Raw genomic sequence first — 20311 nt, forward strand, 5'->3', positions numbered from 1 at the left:
TGAAATTATTTTTTTGAAATATTTATTTAAAAAATGTAAAGTATAAATGTTTTTTTTTAAATAAAAATGATCGTCACTACGAATAATAATTACATTTTTTAACTATGAAAGAAGGAGAATATTATTTTAAAAAAACTTTAAATATATTGTATTTTTTACTCACCAGTAGTCTTGGCTATGTCATGCGAAACTACGTCCATCTTTGTATGAATATAATGTTATATTGAATATCGACAAGTGTTGGTGAACCTTGTTCGTGTTGTTCGTAAGGGATGTCTAAATTGACTGATATAGAGATGCGCGTTTTGTCAGTTGCTCTAGTGCCGTTCCGACGATCGTCTTCGTCTATTGGTCAACACCAAAACAAAACACTGGCAACGTCGCACATAATTTCGTTCGCCTTAGAATAGTTAAAATCATGCTCTTTGTTATTCTGACACTGGCAGCACTGCTTGCTATCTTGCCGGTGTACCGTAAGCTCGTCCAATCAGAAAATTAAATTTTTTATCAAGCCTTGCCTTGATGGGCAACATCGATCGGTGTTCCGTACCGCACTGCCACGTTTTCGTTATCGGGATTGATATGAACATATTATTACTATTAAGGACTGGTGTGATTCGCTTATTGTCGCCAGTTCATTAATATCCCGCTAGGAGCGCTACGCATACGTTTGTTAGAGTGCCTTGATAGAGAGAGTGTAGCCACGGTTTAAGATATATTGGTTAGCTATCGGCGGCCCATCACCCGAACAGATTGTGTACGGTTCGGTAGTTCATATTTTCACCACAATCGTTCAGCGCTAGTAGTAATAAGGGCCATATTTTACTATTGGTATATCCCACGATTAAAGATAATACTGGTTACACATCGAAATTGTAAAACGCGACTCGAAATGCGCGATTGTAAATGTACTGACTAGTAGCACTATCTAGTGGTCTTCTCAACTTATTTTAACCGCGTAAATTTATCAACTATAAAAACTTAGTATCTACTAAGTACTATAATTAGTAATTAGTATCTACTATTTACTATTAATATTAAAACAGTATTACTCATTAACTTTAAGACACTTTAAGTCAATAAACAACACAATGAATTGTTATATAAAAAGGCCCCACGAAGTTTCCAAAATAACATTTGGCATACCTAAAGATGAATAAGAAAAATAATGGGATGTAGCTTTAGGTGTAGTGTTTAAAAATCAAATCGGGTTTGTTCAAATCACTTTTATAAAGAAGACATAAATAGTGCATGGACGTCAGGTTCCACAAACCCTTTAACAGTACCTAAGCTATTATGTCTAATTTAAATATTTTCTTTTGTTTATAGGTACCCACCTAATAAAATATCAATAAAGATTATGTTTATTCTATAATACAATCAAAATTTATTTTAATAATAAAACAATAAAAAATTGATATGGTTAATATTAGTTTCTTATTTTTAGGTTTGCTTGATGAGATGGCAACTAAAAAAAGGAGCATTACCATTTATATATCCTATAAAAAAAATAGAAAGTGATAATATAGAGGTTTGTTAATTTGTAATGTAATAATTAATAGTAGTACCTATGTAATATTATTTAATTGAATATGTTTGGTGTATTGTTTATATAACAGGATGATCCAATTGATCCATATTTTAGTGATTTACCAATACAATTGTCAAAGAGACAAAAAGTATGTAAATTTCAAGCATATAGTAAAAACAATATAATATAAGCCAAATTGCAATATAATAAGATAGGTACCTATTTTAATAATAAAATGTATCAAATTTTTCTTTAGATTGAACTCATTGATTATCACAAATCATTATTCCAACAATGTTTTTATATTTATATATGTATGTTCATGGTGTAAGCGTTTGACATTTTCTATTCAAAGAAAGTGTACAAAAATTAAAAAAGAAGAAAACACCAGAGTTTATTTTTCACCAAATAAAAAAAAATTGTACAAACACTTCAAAAGGCCAAAGCAATCATAAAAAAAAGACATTTTCAGGCTATTAGAAAAATCATTCAACTAGAAAATCAATTAAATAAAGTAAAAAATGAAATGAGTGCATTTGGAGAATGGAGACAAAGAGTTAAATGCAATTTTTGAGAGGTTAAATATATCAAATGAACAATCTGAATTAATTAAAGAAATAGTTGCTGTTGCTAAAGTTAAAAACCCTAAAAATCGACATTATATTAAAAACTGGATGATGCTGTGTTTGCTATTTCAAATAAGATATCAGGAGAAATAAAGTTTTTTAAATAGGTATTTATTTTTAATTTGTAAATTTCTTTCGTAGATCTCCTTGCGGCTATACATTTTTGTTAGAACAAAAGATTTTGCCATTACTTTGTGTAAATACACTGAGAAATCACTTATTGGCTATTAAAGTTGGTTCTTTGGATTGCTCAAGAAAAAATTTTCCAATAAAACTGATCATCAAAAAAAGGTAATGTGTTCGACGAGATATTTTTTTGGGAGAGCATTAGTGTCAACACTAGAACACTAACATATCTCGGACTACAAGATTTTGGTGAAGGCTTTGAGTCTAGAGAATATAAGAAGGCTAACCATGAGTTAGTACTAATGATTCAAAGTTTAGCAGATAATGTCCATATGTCAATAGCAGTGTTTGCTTCAAATGGTTCAATAAAAGGTTTATATTTAAGAAAAACAGGTAAGATATTATATATATTTTTTTTAAATTTATTTGGTTTTTTTTTTTTTTGTAGGTGTAGATTTGGCTAAAATAGTTTTAAAATCAATTTTATTACTTGAGAATGCTGGAATTCAAGTGATGGAGCAACTACAAATAGGAATATGTGGAGCTGGTTGGGCATAAGTGCAAAAAGCCACAACTTTAAAAATAGTTTTGAAAATCCTTTCGATAACCAACGCAGTGTCTATGTATTTTCAGATGCCCCTCATTTGATGAAGACCATCAGAAATAGGTTGTATACAAAAAAAGCATTAAAGGTACCTTTAAACCTATTATAATAATACTTAATTAATAAAATTAGTTAAATACACTTTTTATTTGTTTGTTTTAGATTCACCCAACAAAGTCATTTATAAAATGGAAAGTTTATGAAGATCTTTATATACATGATTCCAAAAATATAACTAGAGTATGTCCAAGATTGACTAAGAATCATTTTGAACTTAACAACTTCTCAAAAATGAAAGTTAAATTTGCCGTACAAGTAATTTGTTACCATTTTTTTTAAAAAATATTTCTTCAGTAAATTTTTAATACTGATAGTCAATTAATTAAATGTTATTTATTTTAACATTTAACAATTTAAGTGTACCAATTATATATAATTTAATTTAACATTTACATTTAGGATTAAGTAAATAAATAATATACTATCAAAGGTCACATAGATAAATGTTTTGTAAGATGTAATGATATATACAATATATTAATTTTCATATACTAATATTAAATTAGAACATTATACCTTATTTTTAATTCATTAGAATAAACTAGCTGACCCGGCAAACGTTGTTTTGTCAAAAAGAAAATACTCTTAAAAAAAAACTGCAAAAAAGTTTTGATACCTTGGGCGGGTTCACCACTCTTTAAATGACACCTTAACCCATTCGCCCTACTGTTGGAATTATGGGAGCTACGAAAGCATGTTTTTACGGTCGAATTTTGCTACCAGAAAGGCCTTTTAAAGGATTACCTACTAAGGACCAGTATTACATTTCCGGTTACCTGACCGTCCATTTAAGCCTTGATTATCGATGGCATATATTATTGGCTAGAGCTGTAAATTCTTTATAATTTATAATTTCATATTCATTAAGTGCCTTTGACATATTATTATAATATTATTAGGTACCTACATGTGTCTATGGTGTGTTGTTTTTTTGTAATGTTACACTCGTATGTGGCTTTAATCGATGGTGAGATAAAACAAGAAAATAATACTTTAAAAATGTGTCTAAACTACAATTGAAAGTTACACTGTAACAGTGTTTTATTATGTACTGGAAAAATATCATAATTTTTAAGTACTTATAAATATATTATTTATAAAATCTCATAATTTTATAAAATGTTACCCTATTTTTTACGGATAAAACCCGTCAATTAAAAAAAAATAATAATAATTATAAAGATTTGTTTGATTATATTATATTTGTCTATACATCTGTACTTATGTTAATTGTATTACAACATAATTTTTCTAATTAAATTACAGGGGCAAGTTGTAAAATTGAAAATTTAATCCAAAAATAAACGCTATGGCTTTTAAAACAACAGTGATTCTTGCACTAATTATTTTTTAAATAAACCGTCTCCACCATCTAACCTAGTCCCTACTTCCTTCAATGCAACAAGATACTGTTATTCATTCTACTACTACCATACAGTTGAAAAGAAGTTTTAAACAGATGTAATATGGCACATAAAAAAATTGGGAATACCCGGTACCTAAATATTTATTATTATGAGATTAGCTGTAGCCTGTAGATGTAATAATATTATTTTTCACAGCTTTATAACATATTAATGCTTAATACTGTTGTTTATTTTCTTCTCCATTTATATACTACTACTCAAAAATAAGCAGAAAAAAAATAAATGTACATAAAATCCTTTAATAATTTAACATGTTTAATATAAAAGTATAAGTACTTGAAAAATGTTTACACTTTTGCCAACAACCGACAATATAGTAGACCCCTTGCTCAATATTATTGTGTTGATTTGGCAATAGTAATAATTTGGTCAACTCGTCGATAGCTTAACTAACCTGTATACTAAATTAACAACTTAGTTTGCTATTCTGAATAAGAATATTATTATATTGTGAAATACCAATCAATGGCTGTAATCTACAATAATATATTATTTTTATATTTATTTACAAAGATCAAATTCAATTTTGTAGATCATAGATAAATAGTAGATAAATAGATAATTTTCATAAAATACAATATATTATAAGACTTATACGAGATAAAGTTTAAATTAAAACTATTATAATTTTATTAGGTACACTATTTTATGTTTCTCTAGATAGATGATTTCGATTTGTGTACTATTTTTGTTAACGAGATGACGTATGTTTTGTGTTTAGTAATTAAGTTATTATTCATATAATTTAAATGTTTTTAATATTTGTGATATATTTTCAAATTACATACATAACAATAGTTAACTACTATATTTATTATTTTAAGAGGACACTAAACCCGTGTGTGTTGTCTCCGTCTTACACATGTAAAACATAGCAAAAGCTGTTTTGCACGGAATAGAGCCACTCAGACTGAAGTGATAGCAGTGGCGACTCGTACATATTTGCGATGGTGCGGTCGCACTCCCTACAATAATTAACAATTTATAGTACAAATATATTATTTACAAAATAAATAGGTACATATTTTAGTACATGGTATATTATACATTAACAAATTAACAATTAAATATATTTTTAATCATTATTAAAATTATTTTCATAATTTATTAGAATATCGTTACGAACTCACGATGTTATTATACGGGTATACATTCTTTTCGTATATTAACAATATAACGACTTGGTGATTCGATTTGATGGTACTTATTTCACATTTATAATAATATAATAGTGTGTTAAAAGTATTTAATAATATAAATGCTTAAATTCCAGTCTTAATGTCTAATTGAAAATTAAGTATACCTACGTAGTTAATGTGATTGAATTCCTTTTTATAAGTTATGCATTAAACATTAAACGAATAATAATGTATCATTATTAATGATCAATGATTAATGATTTTAGTTGAGATATTTAACTAATATCCCGTTTAATGCCATTGTGAGAAAAAATAAATACCACAAAAAATAATTTCTAGACGTATCGTATTTTAAAAAGTTGAGACAAAATTTAGTCCACCGTGTTCATTCCTGTTTTTAAACAACTGAGTAATGCATTTGACGAAATTCGTCAAAATCGCAAAGTATTATCAACTGTTATGTAGTTAAAAATTCGTAAAAATTTTTCTTTTTATATGTAAGTTTTGAAAATGTAGTAGAAGATTCCTCTTATAATGGAATCATACATTTGAAAATATTTCAAACAATTATTTGTATAGATATTTAAAGTTCTAATTTGGACATAAGTACTTATTGAAACGATAAATAACGATTTTAATTATTTTGTTATTACTTAAAAAAGTTATTCTAGGGAACTTAAACCTTTACGTATTTTATATTAGGTATTATGAATTTTACTTTAAGCAATAATATTTTTGATTAAATTTAAAATATATCTATTTTTATTGTTTTATGATATTTACAGAAAGGTGTTATATTTTGACTATTTTGAGGTATATTGGTTGATATATCCTATGGAATAAATATATATTATTTTAATAATTAAATACATACTAAAAATATGATAAATGCAATAGTTTTAAAAAAAATGATATCAACCTTCCATTATAATAGATACTAAAAGTAAAATAAATGACTAATAGTTATATCAGAAAAACGTATCACATTGTGATATTATAGGCTGATAGATCGTTTTCGTTTGGAGTTGTTATTTATTTAATCGTTTTACAATTGTTTGTACCTATTCAAATTTAACACGCCTATATAGTTATGACTCATTCGACACCTTATGTACAATGTACAGCAGAGCGGTACCCACTTACCTACCTTTTTTTAATTTTTTTATCTCCTAAATTTCATGGTCTTGATTATACAAAACAATAGATCAGTATTTTTGCTTTCTGTTATGTTATTGTATTATCTATATGAAATCGAAATGATGAGTAATGGATTCAGAATTCGTATACTAAGTCTTCGATACTTACTGAGCGAAGTGATGATTATATTAATTCTACAATGTATCATATTATTTTAAAATCATTTACTATCAAATAATACTGCTTAGAAATTCAAAAAACTTATAGCGAAAAGTGGTTCAATATATCATACCTAACACTTATAACTACTAAAGTAGACAACAAAATATGCCTTGTACATAATAATATTATATAATATTAATAAATAATATATGATAAGTGTCACAGAAAATAGTAAGAAAAATAAAATTAATAAAAAAGTAAGAAGCGTCGCCGTGCTAGATATACAGATAAAATTCAGAAAAAGTATGTTTTGCTATGACAATAAATAAATCACAAGGACAAACCTTGAAAATTGCAGGGAACGATGTAAGAGAAGATTGTTTTTCACATGGACAATTTTATGTGGCATGCTCCAGAGTAAGTATGCCCACAAATTTAGTTATTTTGGCACCACCAGAAAAAACATCAAATGTAGTTAATAGAGAAATTTTGTAATAAGATTGTTGTCATACATTATTATTTTTTATTATATACCTATTAAAATTAATCGTCTGTCTTGGTCTGCGGCCGTCCGGTTAAAGTTGGGCTGTAGACATTTTTTATACTTAAACCCGGCAACGACGGGTAATTCAGCTAGTATTATATAATGTTAAAAATACAACGAATACAATGAAAAGACATTAAATTCGGTCACATAGACACAATCCTCGGTAGTATAGTGGTAAGTATCCCCGCCTGTCACGCGGGAGACCGGGGTTCGATTCCCCGCCGGGGAGGAACATTTTTTACATGTTTAAAATATTTTTACGTAAAAAATATTTCAATATATTTTCTTATATGAAAGTGAATCTCGTTAATAATAAATGGACTGTTAACAGGACGCCAGCGTAGTATTTGTTATCTCTCTCTAACCCATGCGTAACATGACAAATTTTACGTTCACAAAAATGACTATAACCATATTAATTTCTCAAATTAGAGTGAAATGACCTATTATAAAATTTAAAGTGAGTAATGAGTATTTTAAAATTGTAAATTGTTTATACATCTTCAAAAACTCATAACTCGCTTTAAAATAAAAATTTAATAAAACGCTTATGAGATGCCCTAGATAATGTTCTTAACTTTAAATTCTATATTTTGTCATTTCACTCATCATAATGATTATAGTCATTTTTGTGAACGTAAAATTTGCTATGTTTCGCGTGGGTTAGAGAGATAACAAATACTACGCTGGCATCCTCTTAAAATAAAAATAGTTTTAAAAAATAGAATTATTGAAACAAAAAAAAAATCATACCATGTTAAATTTATTTTAGGTTATTTAATCTGAGGAAGGAAGGTGGAGGGGTTAAACCCCTAAGCAGTAAGCACCCAATAAGACCTTGAGCATTGTATTATTATATTATTATAATGTTTGAAAGGACGGTGGTAAACTCTCCCGATTTTATGTTAAACTCTTCCGATTTTTAAAAATAGTACTCTCCCGATGTTAAGCTCTCCCGGGTCAACATTATGTTTACCTGAAGTAAATGTGTAAACTCTCTCAGTCTCTCGGGTCAACATTTTCAAACTGAAATATATATTAAAATTCAAAGTTGCAATAAATTAAACAAAACAAGTAAAACTGTAATACAAAAAATAATGAAAAAACTACATCTCAAAAAATATTAGATTAGGATTTAGGATTAGATACTATAAGTTTTTTAATTTTAATTTTTTATTGTATTTTGACTATAATATTATAGCTCATAGCAGCTAAAGGCATTAATTTATATTATTATTATTATTATTATATGATTGACTATTTTTAAATCATTAATTTATATTAGATTTATTTTATGATTTTTATTAAATTAAATAAGTAGTATTGAAGAAACGGGAGAGTTTACATGTTTCCGTCAGGTAGTACTGGAGTAGACCCGGGAGAGTTTACCATCGGGATAGTTTACAATCGCCCGTATGAAATATAGTAAAAGGGTAAAATTACTAAAATTACATACGTTAAATCTTACATATGTGATGTATAAGTTCTTACACGGAAGAAAAAGGCATTTGCGCCAAATCTAAAAATGAATTTTGGTAATTTGCGCCACTTTTTAAGATTGTATGGTTTGCGCTTTTGTACCTTGGTAGTGGGATAAAAGCGTAAAAATAAATTGTATTACCTTATACAATATTTTACAGACCTAACGCGCGACGCTTCCATGTACGCGTGGCCTTACCCGTTCCACGAGTCACGACAGATAGCAGCAACATGTCGCGACGGTTATTGCATTTATCTGTGCATTAAAGATAACTATATTTCAAATTTAATTTTAAGGTGCCTACTCATTATATTATTCATGCTCACTTATATTAGTTAAATATATTTATTTGTTTATTCATGATACGAATATCATTTAACATGATATGTTTAACTAAATTATTAAATATCACTAATTTTGATATCACTGTAAATGTTTAATTTAATATTAGTAATAACTACAATTTTAATTAAATACACGTTATTATAAAATCGATTTGCGCTTATAGCCCGTCTTGGTGCAACTAGATATAATTGTTAAAACCTTAAATTGTAATATTTTATATTTATACAACAGTTTAAACATAGAAAAAACAATTTTTTTAAATATTTTTTTATGGTTTGCCATTTCTAGCACAGTAGCCAGAGCCGTCTTAAGGTTTTATGGGGCCCTGGGCCAAACATATTTCGGGGGCCTTATAATACTAAATTATAATATATACATTTTTTAACACATAATGTATTATTATTTATTAAATATTACACTTTATTAGTAAAAAGTGAATTTTTGTTTAAATCTCTGTTACATTATTCTTTATTTTACTTTCAAAATAAACGGTCAAAAAATACTTTCCTATTAATTATAACGTCAAGATATTAATTATTCATACATCAATATGTTTTATAGTTAAAAAATAAATGTAATTCATTAAACAAAAACTAATATAATTTTAAAAAAAACATGATATAAATTTGTCAATTATTAAATACTCTTTAATGGTTTCTTCCTAGCTTTTTCATTCGCAAAGTCTTCAATAACATTTTCATAATCTAAACTTGATAGTAGTTCATGTTCAATACTCATTAAAGATAGGGAGTTTAACCGTTTCTGGCTCATTGTACTTCTAAGCTCTTCTTTAATTAAATTTAACTTAGAAAATGAACGTTCCCCACTGTAGTTGGTAATCATCATTGATAAAAAAATTCGGAAAGATATTATTATGTTTGGAAATGTTTCTTCTAGTCTATTTGATTTTAAACATTTGTATGTACTAGAAATACTGAATTCAGAAATATCAAGTTCCGATAAATACGCTTTTAAGTGTATACATTCTAAAATTAATTCATTTTCATTAATATCTACGTGATAAAATTCCGCAAATGTTTTACAATGGACTTGTACTTTTTTTGTCTCTAAATTTTTTAAATTAGAGAAAAATCCAAACAGTTTATTTATTGATTTGTATGATTTACCACGAATTTTTAACTGAGTTATTAATGTATCTATTATTGGGAAGTAAGTTTCTATTTTGAATTTTTCACTACCTGAAAACGATGTACTTTTGTTTGTCAGTTCACCGGGTAATGTTAAATGAATACTCCTCTTCTTAGTTCGTTGGTGTAAATCTTTATAGTCAGAATCTGGAAATTTTTCTCTAGCGGAACTTTCATAACTATAAAAGTTATCTCTAATCTCACTTAGAAAACCAGCAAGAGAATCAAATAATTTTGAACCGACGTCAATAGTAAGGTTTTCTTTTTGTAAATTTTTGTTTGTTTCATTTATTCTTGATAAGATTTTACTCCAAATTTCAGTAAGAACAATATTTTCCAACTTTTTCATTTTCTTAATTAAGCCATGGGTTTCGTTTTTAACATTTGGTGAAGTCTTATCATCTATTTCAATTGTTTTTAGAGCATCTAAAATTTCCTTGTAACCATTACACAAAGTAGTAACAGCATCAGCTCGAGCAGACCATCTAGTTTCTGATAGTGACTTTAAAACATGATGTGAGTCTAGGCACTTTTTCATGATACTCCAACGATAGGTAGAACTCGAAAAAAAATTATACAATTTTTGTACAAATTGAAAATAACTTACTGCTTCCATAACACATTCTGCTGCACGAACCCCTACCAAGTTCAAAGAATGAGCTGCACATGGAATAAAAATAGCAAAATTACACTTTTCTTTTATTCTAGCTTGTAGACCAGCATATTGTCCTGACATATTTGCAGCATTGTCATACGACTGGCCACTACAGTTATTCAAACTAATCTGATTTTTTTCAAGAAAAGATAAAATAACTTTAAATAAATATTCAGATCCATGTTCATCAATAGGAATAAATTCCAAAAAACGTTCAACTGGAGTATCATCATTAACATACCGAATAATGAATGTCATTTGATCAATATGAGAAAGATCAGGAGTGGAATCAACACTAATTGAATAATATTTAGCCACTTTTAATTCCGAAAGAATTGCATTTAGCACTTGTCTCCCCATTATGTTAATAAATTCATTACAAATATTAGCTGACAAATATGAAGGATTTCCTTTGCCTTGATTTCCATATTTATTTAAATGTTCTAAAAGAAATGGATCAAATTGGCTTATTAACTCTAAACAGCCCAAATAGTTCCCATTGTGTTGAGATCCAATTATTTGATTTTCTCCGCGAAACGCAATTCCTCGTGACGACAAAAATTTTATTACAGCAACAATTCTCTTTAATACTTCTTTCCAATAATTTACTTCTAAGTTTATTTGATAAGATATTTCTTGATCTATGCGACCATTATTTTTGGTCCTAACAGAAAAAGTCATGACAGATTCTCTGTGCATTAAGCTATTTTCATGCTCCAAGACAACCGTATGAACATGTTTCCAGTCATTAAATCCTTGTTCACAACTAAATCCAGTTTTTGTAGAAGAAAAGAGACGACATACAAAACAAAACAAAGCTTTTTTCGAGGGAGAATATAAAAGCCACGATCTATCGACATTTTCACCATTTTTTTAGTTGACGAGTGAATATTGACTTGGTTAAGTGTCTCACTTTAATTTTACCATTTGATTCTGTATAATTTCGTGTGGAATTTAAAAAGTCACTATCTTTATTTTGAAAAAATTTGGAACCTTTTTTAATATACATATTTCGTTTTTCCCCAGTTAATGTATTCCAATTTCCGGGATCATTTGATACTAATGAATTGTCCTCAACTGTTTCTGGAGAATCAACGAAATATTTATTAGGGCTTAAAGTAGGATTTTGAGATACTTGTGATTGTTGGTTAATTGTTATCGTTTCTTGGGATATTGGTAAAACTAAATTAGTTTCTTCTTTGGGAGGAACAGAAGAAAAAAATCTGTAAGCTTAGGTAAAGAATTTATGATTTTTTTTTCGTTGATTTCTTTTACGATTGCTCTCTGCCTCTTTGAAGCACCACTAGGATATGAACGCTTTGACATTTTGAAATGACAATATTTTTGTCGATAGTTAGAACATCTGGAAAAAATACAGTCGTCTTCTACAAATATTCGATTCTGCTCTATCAATTTTAAACAGTAACTACTAGACCTACATGACTACGTCATATGACAAATTAAATACCTATTTTATAATAATACTAAGGAAACAGTTTGTATCAAATTCGCAACATTTTTAATAAATTAAATAATAATTTTAAATAAACTCTCGTCTTGAGCGTATCGAATATATCATAGATAAAATAATAGGTACACAGGAACTGAATACGATTCACGGTCGGCAAATTGTCAATCACTGGTGATGTAGAAATAATAGAAAGAAAAACAATCGTTAAAAACCTAATATTTTTCACACAAACAGATTTAATTATTGAGGTTCAGCACCTCCATTTCGACAATCATTCTTACACAGTTACACATTGATTATTTTCTTCGTCATAAACGCATAATTAAGAACCGTTCTTAAATTGTTATTTTCTATTTAGTTGAGTGTGTAATTTATTAATTTATAATTATAATAATAAAGAAAATAATAAATATTAAGGTTAGTATAAAGTTTACTTACGTAAGACAAATTTTTTTTGAATTAAAAATTAAACGCACACGAGCCAAAATGTAGATATTTATGTGGATTATCCGATTATATGTGTGTGTAATGTTCTATGAACTGCAGCTGTACAGTCAACAATGACGATTGACGACGGCGTCGACGCTACAGCTTATAAGATAAGATATTTCATATTATTTTATAAATAGCACTCGCAATACTTCTATATGCTTCTACGTAAAACAAATCGAAATAACCGATAACATAGCGCACGTAAAAATAATGTACGTGTAATGTGGACCAGAAATAACAATAAAATTTAGAAATTAATCAAATTGTATTATTTTGATACAAAGCTAATTTAAATATTTTTTCGTTCGAGATTTATATTAAAAACATTCAAAAAAATGTAAAATTATGATATTCGGTAAATAATGTAATCTATGTGAATTTGGGGCCCTTAAAATTTCGGGGCCCCGGGCCCGGGCCCTACGGGCCCATGCCTTAAGACGGCACTGACAGTAGCACTTGAAGAAGTTGGTGAATGACGCACGATGACGATTGTTTTGTAGAAGATTTAATAGCGTACAACAAAATGACGAGCAAATACAGATATTTTGCGAATATATAATAGACACTTACACTGATGCTACATTTCCTGCAAATAATTGGTCTGAATTGTGTAATACATCATTATATACCTATCATTATTTAAATTTTCATAAAATATCAGTGCAGCTGCACAAACATAGACTAAGCAAATACATATTATTGTGAACTAAATTAATCAACAATAAGATAAAATTACAATTAATTAAATTACCCTTAGACTTAGAAATAATCACAATCATTGCAGCTGTACAAATATGGGCTATTTAGTAAATAAGATACTGATGATGAGCAACGCCGCAATCTCGTCGTCGGTTCGCAGCTCGTATATCTGATCGGCCAAAGACCGACCTTACACAAACACGCGTCAAAGTAGATACACTTTTTATTATATAGAAAATATAATAGTTATCGACTTATCGTATATCAACTTATTAATACAAAAAACTTGGTATTCCAATCAATGATTTATTAATGATTTATAAATTTATCATTATTTTTACTAACACCACGATTAGCACAATGGTCACTATTTTTTCATAATCTGCACATTTTCAGTTATTTGAGTTCAAATATCAATGAATTATTTAATCAATTTTATTTTACATTTTACGAATCTGCTAATAGTATAATAATAGTTTTTACATTTTAGAAATTAGATGTACATTTAAGCAGTGGCGTATTTGAGGGGGGGGCGATGGGGGCAATCGCCCCTCCCGAGAGTTTTTAGACCAAGAAAATTTGTGTACAAGTAATAGGTATTTTATTAAGAAACAAAAATAAAATTATGATTTATGAAAAATGTTATCAGTGATAACAAAAGATAAAAATGTACATACATTTTTCTTTGGGGTACAAATGTCGTCGTGCTCACTCGCCACACTACGTCACGTAGATCACTGGCCAACTAGGTCCCCTGGGGTCATATTATATCATCATATTGTTCTGTGATATCCTAGTCCCCGGCTTAGATAATACATACTTAGATTAATAATAAATTAATCAATTAATATGTATTATCTAAGGTCCCCGGTAACTTAGTTGACCGTTTATCAAAGTGTGTGATCGCCTGACAACAGCTGTTATTATCTATGATATTGATAACTGATACATAATATAATTTTGTTTAATATGTGGTTTTGTTCTTAATAGTTATATAAATATATATTAATAGTTATAATAGTTGATGTGTTGTGTTATATTATAAATTTATAATAATTAAATAATACATTACCTAGTGTCTCAGTGCGATAATATGTCTAATTTAATGAACCAGTGGTTAAAACGCAAAAATGAAGACTGCACTGATAATACTGATAGTACAAATAAAAAGAAAATAAATGAGACAATTGTTACTCCGTCTGCAACTTCTGGTTCATCTACATTAAATAGCTTGGTAACTATTAATAATATTGCTAGTCCCTCTTTTGAACTAGATGTTGCACATTTTATAAAAGACTCTAATGTAATTTGTTCTGACCATGATCGTGCAAAATTAATAACCATGGATAATTTGCCCGAAAATGATTTTATTCTTCCTTTTTCTGTGCATATAAAAAAAGGTAAAGAAGAAAAAAGATACCTAAACAAAAGTTATTTTGAAAAATATAAATGGTTAACTTTTTCTAAAACAATGTCAGGACTATATTGTAAATTTTGTGTTTTATTCGGTCATAAAGGAGGGAGATACAAAACGATTACATTAAGTAAATTTGTTTCTAAACCATTAAAAAAGTACTCTAAACTCTTAGGAAAAGATGGGGATCTAGAAGTACACAGCAAAAATATTTATCACATAAATTGTGTTCAAGTTGCAGATGATTTTATGAAAACCTTTAATAATCCCCAAAAAGAAGTGATAAATTTAATAAACAGTGAAAGAATGAAACAAATTACAGAAAATAGAAATCGTCTAAAACCCATTGTAGAATCTATCATATTCCTAGGTCGTCAAAATATTCCATTACGGGGTCATCGAGACCATGGAGACTTTTTTGAAAATTATAATGAAGGACATTCTATTGTAAATCAAGGTAATTTTCGTGAACTTCTCAACTACAGAATAAAGGCTGGGGATTTAGCTTTAGAAAATCATTTGAAGACAACACACTCTAAAGCAACCTATATAAGTCCTGTCATTCAAAATGAACTCATTGATTGCTGCAAATCAGTAATTATAGAAAACATTTTAGGGGAAGTAAAAATATCAAAATATTATTGTGTTATTTTTGATGAGACCACCGACATCAGTCATACATCTCAAATGAGTTTGGTGCTCAGATATTTATGTAAAGGAGTTGTGAAAGAAAATTTTGTTTGTTTTATTGATTGTCATGCTTATGCATACAATGAAAAATGTACCACCTTAATCGGAGACGATGAGGATAAAAATGATAATATTAATGAAAAAGATATTAATTTTGAACCAAAACTAAATGGTGACACTTTGGGTGAAATAGTAATTTCTTTATTAAAAAATTATGGCCTTGACCTACAATATTGTGTTGGAGTTGGAACTGACGGCTGTTCTGTGATGGTATCAGAAGTGCGAGGTGCAGTTAAAAAAATTCAGTCATATGCAAAAAATGCTGTCCATAGCCCCTGTTCAAATCACAGTCTGAATTTATCTATATCTAAATCATCTACAGTTCAGTCTATTAGAAACAGTGTCGGACTAATGAAAGAAATATTACAGTTCTTTAACTGTTCATCAAAAAGAAATTTTGTTTTGAAAACAATTTTGAATGGTCAGCAACGCTTACTAAGCTTATGTGAGACCCGTTGGACTGAGCGCCATGATAGTGTCATGGTATTCAAAACATCTATACCGTATATAATAAAAAGTTTAACAAAAATTTCTGAATGGCAAGAATCTGATTCATCTTCTAAGGCTAGAACTTTATTAACAGCTTTATGTAGTTGTGAATTCATAATTGCAATTCATTCTTTAGCAAATATTTTATGTGTGACAGCACCTGTTAGCCGTATTCTCCAAGGTTTGAACTATGATATATTAAATGCTAAAAACTGTATTGATGATATAATATTTAATTTAGAAAATAAACGTACCAATTGTCTTGTAATATTTGGAGATATATATCAAGAGTGTGTATTGTTAATGAACGAAATGGATATCGAAGTAAAAATCCCTAGATTATCGAAATATCAAACAAAACGCTCTAACCATCCAGTAAATAATATAGAAGAGTATTATAGAGTATCACTATTTATACCATTACTGGAAAATATCCTAGAAGACTTAAGATCAAGATTCATAAGAAAAGAAAATAAGATGTTATTAGATTTATGTTTGTTAATTCCACGCTACATTACTGACATTTCTAATGACGATTTTAAAAAAATAACAGAAGCTGCCACAGAATTATTTGTATTTAATGAAGAAGAATCTGTTGACCAAATCGAGCTAAAAACAGAACTAGATCTATGGAAAACTAAATGGCAACGAATAAAAACTGATGGTAAAAAATGTTTGTAATTATACTTTTCTTAAAACTGTATTAATTGATTGTTTTATAATTTTGTTTAAGGTCATGAAATTTGTCAAGATGCTTTGTCATCAATGGAAAATTGTAATAGTATCATTTATCCAACTTTGCATAAATTAATAAGTATTATTGCTTGTCTGCCTATTAGTGTAGCATCCGCAGAACGCAGCTTTTCAACGCTTAGAAGGTTTGGTGCATGTGTTAATTATTAGAATAAAAATTAGCTAGCTTCTATAAAATACTTTAACTATATACCTACAACCTAATACTATATATATTCTATATATATAATAGTATATATATATATATATTTACAATGCTTAAAATTAAAGATCTGTTTTTCTTCTTAAATTGCATTAAAAAAAACTTTTGTTAGATTGAAAACCTGGTTAAGATCTAGAATGGGACAAGAACGCTTGACTGGTTTGGCTTTGCTAAACATACACCATACTTTAACCATATCAGTAGATGATGTTATAAATAGATTTGCTAATACAAAAAAAAGAAATATAGATTTTGTTTTGTAAATATGTTGTTTTTTTATCATATTAGTAACTTATTACTTTATAGGTTATATTATACAGGTACAATATAAAATTAATTATGTCTAGGTAAGTTTATGTAAATGGTTGCCGGTTTGGAATATTCTTTTTAAAATCGCCCCCCCTCAGATGAACTCTCAAATACGCCACTGCATTTAAGAGTTTCTGGCTTAAACCATTTTCGAAATAAAACTCGTAAATTAATAAAAAAAAAACCTCTATTATTTTCATTGAATATCCGGGACGAATTAACTTTTACTTGGATTTTTATTTTTTCTTTAAAACATGCATTAACAATCTAACAACTATTACTCACATTTGTATGCATTAGATGTAATTTGAATTTTTTCCGTGTAAGTAGGTATACAAATTGTCATAAATATACTTATATTATATACACTAGCTAAATAACCCGGCTTCGCTCGTGTGTTAAATAATCGATTCGTACCTAACCTAAGCAACATGTTTAGACGGCTATAACACGATTCCGCAAATTTTACGAAATCGTGTTGATTTTAATAGCCACTGATATACATACATGACTTCGCAAATTTAATATCTATATATATTATATACACGATTTCGCATAATTTTAAATGCAACGTTGCCATACAAATATATAATTAATTACTCTTGTTATATAAATTGTAATTTTTTTTTAGCAATAAATATAGTCAAAAAAAGTTATAAAAATTATCAGCTATTAATTATACAATTTAAAACATTTGTTATTATAAAACATATAAAAATATTATAGTTATCAAAATGATATGGGGTAATAATATATTAGATTTGCTATTCACTTCATACAAAAAAATATTAAAATTATCAATATAGTCAAAAAAGTTATAAAAATAAAAGTTATAATAATATATAAAATATATGATGTATGTAAATAAAAATTTTAATATGTAAGTTAAAAATAATAATGAGTATAATAATTTTAAAAATATATGTAATATGAATTATAATGATTTACCTTGATAAGTATGGCCAGTTAGTGATAAATAATATAATAAATGATCTTGGGATTTACAAGATTTATACCTATCGTATGCCCTAATAATAGTTTCAATACGTTCTGTTTCTCTAAGAGTCATTTTCTTTTTTTCATTATTAGAAATAATTGAATATATTTTTACATCTGTTTCGGACTGTGTTTCTAATAAGACTGTTAGCACTGAATAAAATGGGTGGATGTGAGTATAGTAAAATTGGCCATTGTATGTTCGATGAAAACTTTCGGCTGCATTTGTTGTTCTGTGATAACATTATAATAATTAATAATATTATAAAAATTATACAGTTTAAATAATAATTATAGAACCTACCTTGGGTTTTTTGATGGTTCTTCAGCCCAAATTAGTGGTGGAAAAGGACAGTCTTTGTCAATATAATTGTTTAAAACATAATCAGAAAATACAAAACCAGACTCATCAGGACATGTACTTATTAAATCTGCAAATGCATCTTCAACATCATTGCTTGATAGAAATGGTAAACCAAAAAAATGTTTTAACCACTTTCCAAGGTATCGCCTGAGTACCACGCGTCATTTTAACGCGCGTACCAGGTGCCACCATCGTATGCGTACCGCGCGCCAAAATCACTCAAGTGTGGCTCGGCCCTTACAATAATATAGATTTTGTTTTCGGAATGGCAACGTTGCATTTAAAGTTATGCGGAATCGTTCTCCACCGGTTTAGACCATAATTAAGAACAACGTGCCACGTGGAGATATACTCGAGAGAGAGTATTTGGAACAACTCACTATACAGTCTTTATCTTTAAATGTTATAGTATCTCTGTATATAAGTATTTTTTAAATTTAATAATTGATTATTTTTTGTCTTGACACTAAATCTCAAATCACAATTTTTTATTGTTACCATGATTTGAGTGGGTATTCAGGTCTCAAGTCACCTATAAATATTATGGAACTACAACCTGTACCCAGACTATCATCTATTCTGTATAAATATACAGGATACTACGATACATAAACATAATACTTTTTACTCGTGAAAAGAGAGACATAATATTATTTTTAATTACTCTATATTATTATTTATTACCTATAAATAAAAATAATAATATGATTAAAACGTATAACTGAATCTCCATGAGTATATCTATATAATAGCATTGTAATAATTAATAAAACACTTATTGTGCTATTTAAGAAAAAATAAAATAAAACTAAATAATATTGTACAGTCAATTACTCATATTATGGATAACAATATCCCATGTCGGAAGACGGAAATTATTTAGATAATAAATAATTATTGATACTTGGAAATAATTATTATGTTGAATATTATTATCACTAACCAATAATAACTGTAAAATTTAATGTACCTAATCCGTTCAAATAAATTATACAGTTTAAAATGTAATTATTTTAATTATATTTGTTACAATATATTATAACAAAAATTATGGAATTTATCCCATATTTGACTTTTCCAAACGTATTTTCAACAGATATCGTGTTATAACTTATAATTGTGTTTAATCATTATCTGATGCTTCTGTAAATATATATTATCAACTATCAAACTATGTACATAATATTACGAATAACTGTATATAGTATAATGCTAAGAATTATTAGTGTAACTTGACATTTTAAATTTGTATAGATGTACATATAAATATAATGTGTATACTATGTATACATTTTTTTAAGTATGATATATACCTATTATTGGAGTCAAAATTAAAATCATCGAAACTAAACGTTTAAATATGAAACACTTAGTTATTTTCACAA

General features: G+C 27.9%; 2 protein-coding genes, 1 non-coding gene and 1 pseudogene across 3 annotated transcripts; 3 read left to right on the forward strand and 1 right to left on the reverse strand.

Moving 5' to 3' along the window:
• The first annotated feature begins 1952 nt into the window (after positions 1 to 1952).
• On the forward strand, positions 1953 to 4240 carry LOC132925696 (uncharacterized; annotated as a pseudogene).
• A 3276-nt stretch (positions 4241 to 7516) lies between these two features.
• On the forward strand, positions 7517 to 7588 carry Trnad-guc (transfer RNA aspartic acid (anticodon GUC)). Its single transcript has one exon. It is a non-coding gene; the product is annotated as a tRNA-Asp (tRNA).
• A 2232-nt stretch (positions 7589 to 9820) lies between these two features.
• Positions 9821 to 11668, reverse strand: LOC132925697 (zinc finger MYM-type protein 1-like). Its single transcript, XM_060990067.1, has one exon. It carries the CDS (start codon positions 11666 to 11668, stop codon positions 9821 to 9823), a length of 1848 nt encoding a protein of 615 aa, XP_060846050.1.
• A 2791-nt stretch (positions 11669 to 14459) lies between these two features.
• Positions 14460 to 17521, forward strand: LOC132927646 (52 kDa repressor of the inhibitor of the protein kinase-like). Its single transcript, XM_060992225.1, has 3 exons — positions 14460 to 16966; positions 17036 to 17180; positions 17370 to 17521. Exons 1-3 carry the CDS (start codon positions 14743 to 14745, stop codon positions 17518 to 17520), a joined length of 2520 nt encoding a protein of 839 aa, XP_060848208.1. The 5' UTR covers positions 14460 to 14742; the 3' UTR covers position 17521.
• The last annotated feature ends 2790 nt before the right edge of the window (positions 17522 to 20311 follow it).

The sequence above is a fragment of the Rhopalosiphum padi genome, chromosome 3 (assembly GCF_020882245.1).
Source record: "Rhopalosiphum padi isolate XX-2018 chromosome 3, ASM2088224v1, whole genome shotgun sequence".
NCBI lineage: Eukaryota > Metazoa > Arthropoda > Insecta > Hemiptera > Aphididae > Rhopalosiphum > Rhopalosiphum padi.

Bases quoted from the DNA above. Each gene is read 5' to 3' on its own strand.
- LOC132925697 (XM_060990067.1), bottom strand. From the start codon at position 11,668: ATGACTTTTTCTGTTAGGACCAAAAATAATGGTCGCATAGATCAAGAA.
- LOC132927646 (XM_060992225.1), top strand. From the start codon at position 14,743: ATGTCTAATTTAATGAACCAGTGGTTAAAACGCAAAAATGAAGACTGC. The intron at 16,967-17,035 runs GTAAAAAATGTT...ATTTTGTTTAAG, and splicing joins GCAACGAATAAAAACTGATG to GTCATGAAATTTGTCAAGAT. The intron at 17,181-17,369 runs GTTTGGTGCATG...AACTTTTGTTAG, and splicing joins AGCTTTTCAACGCTTAGAAG to ATTGAAAACCTGGTTAAGAT.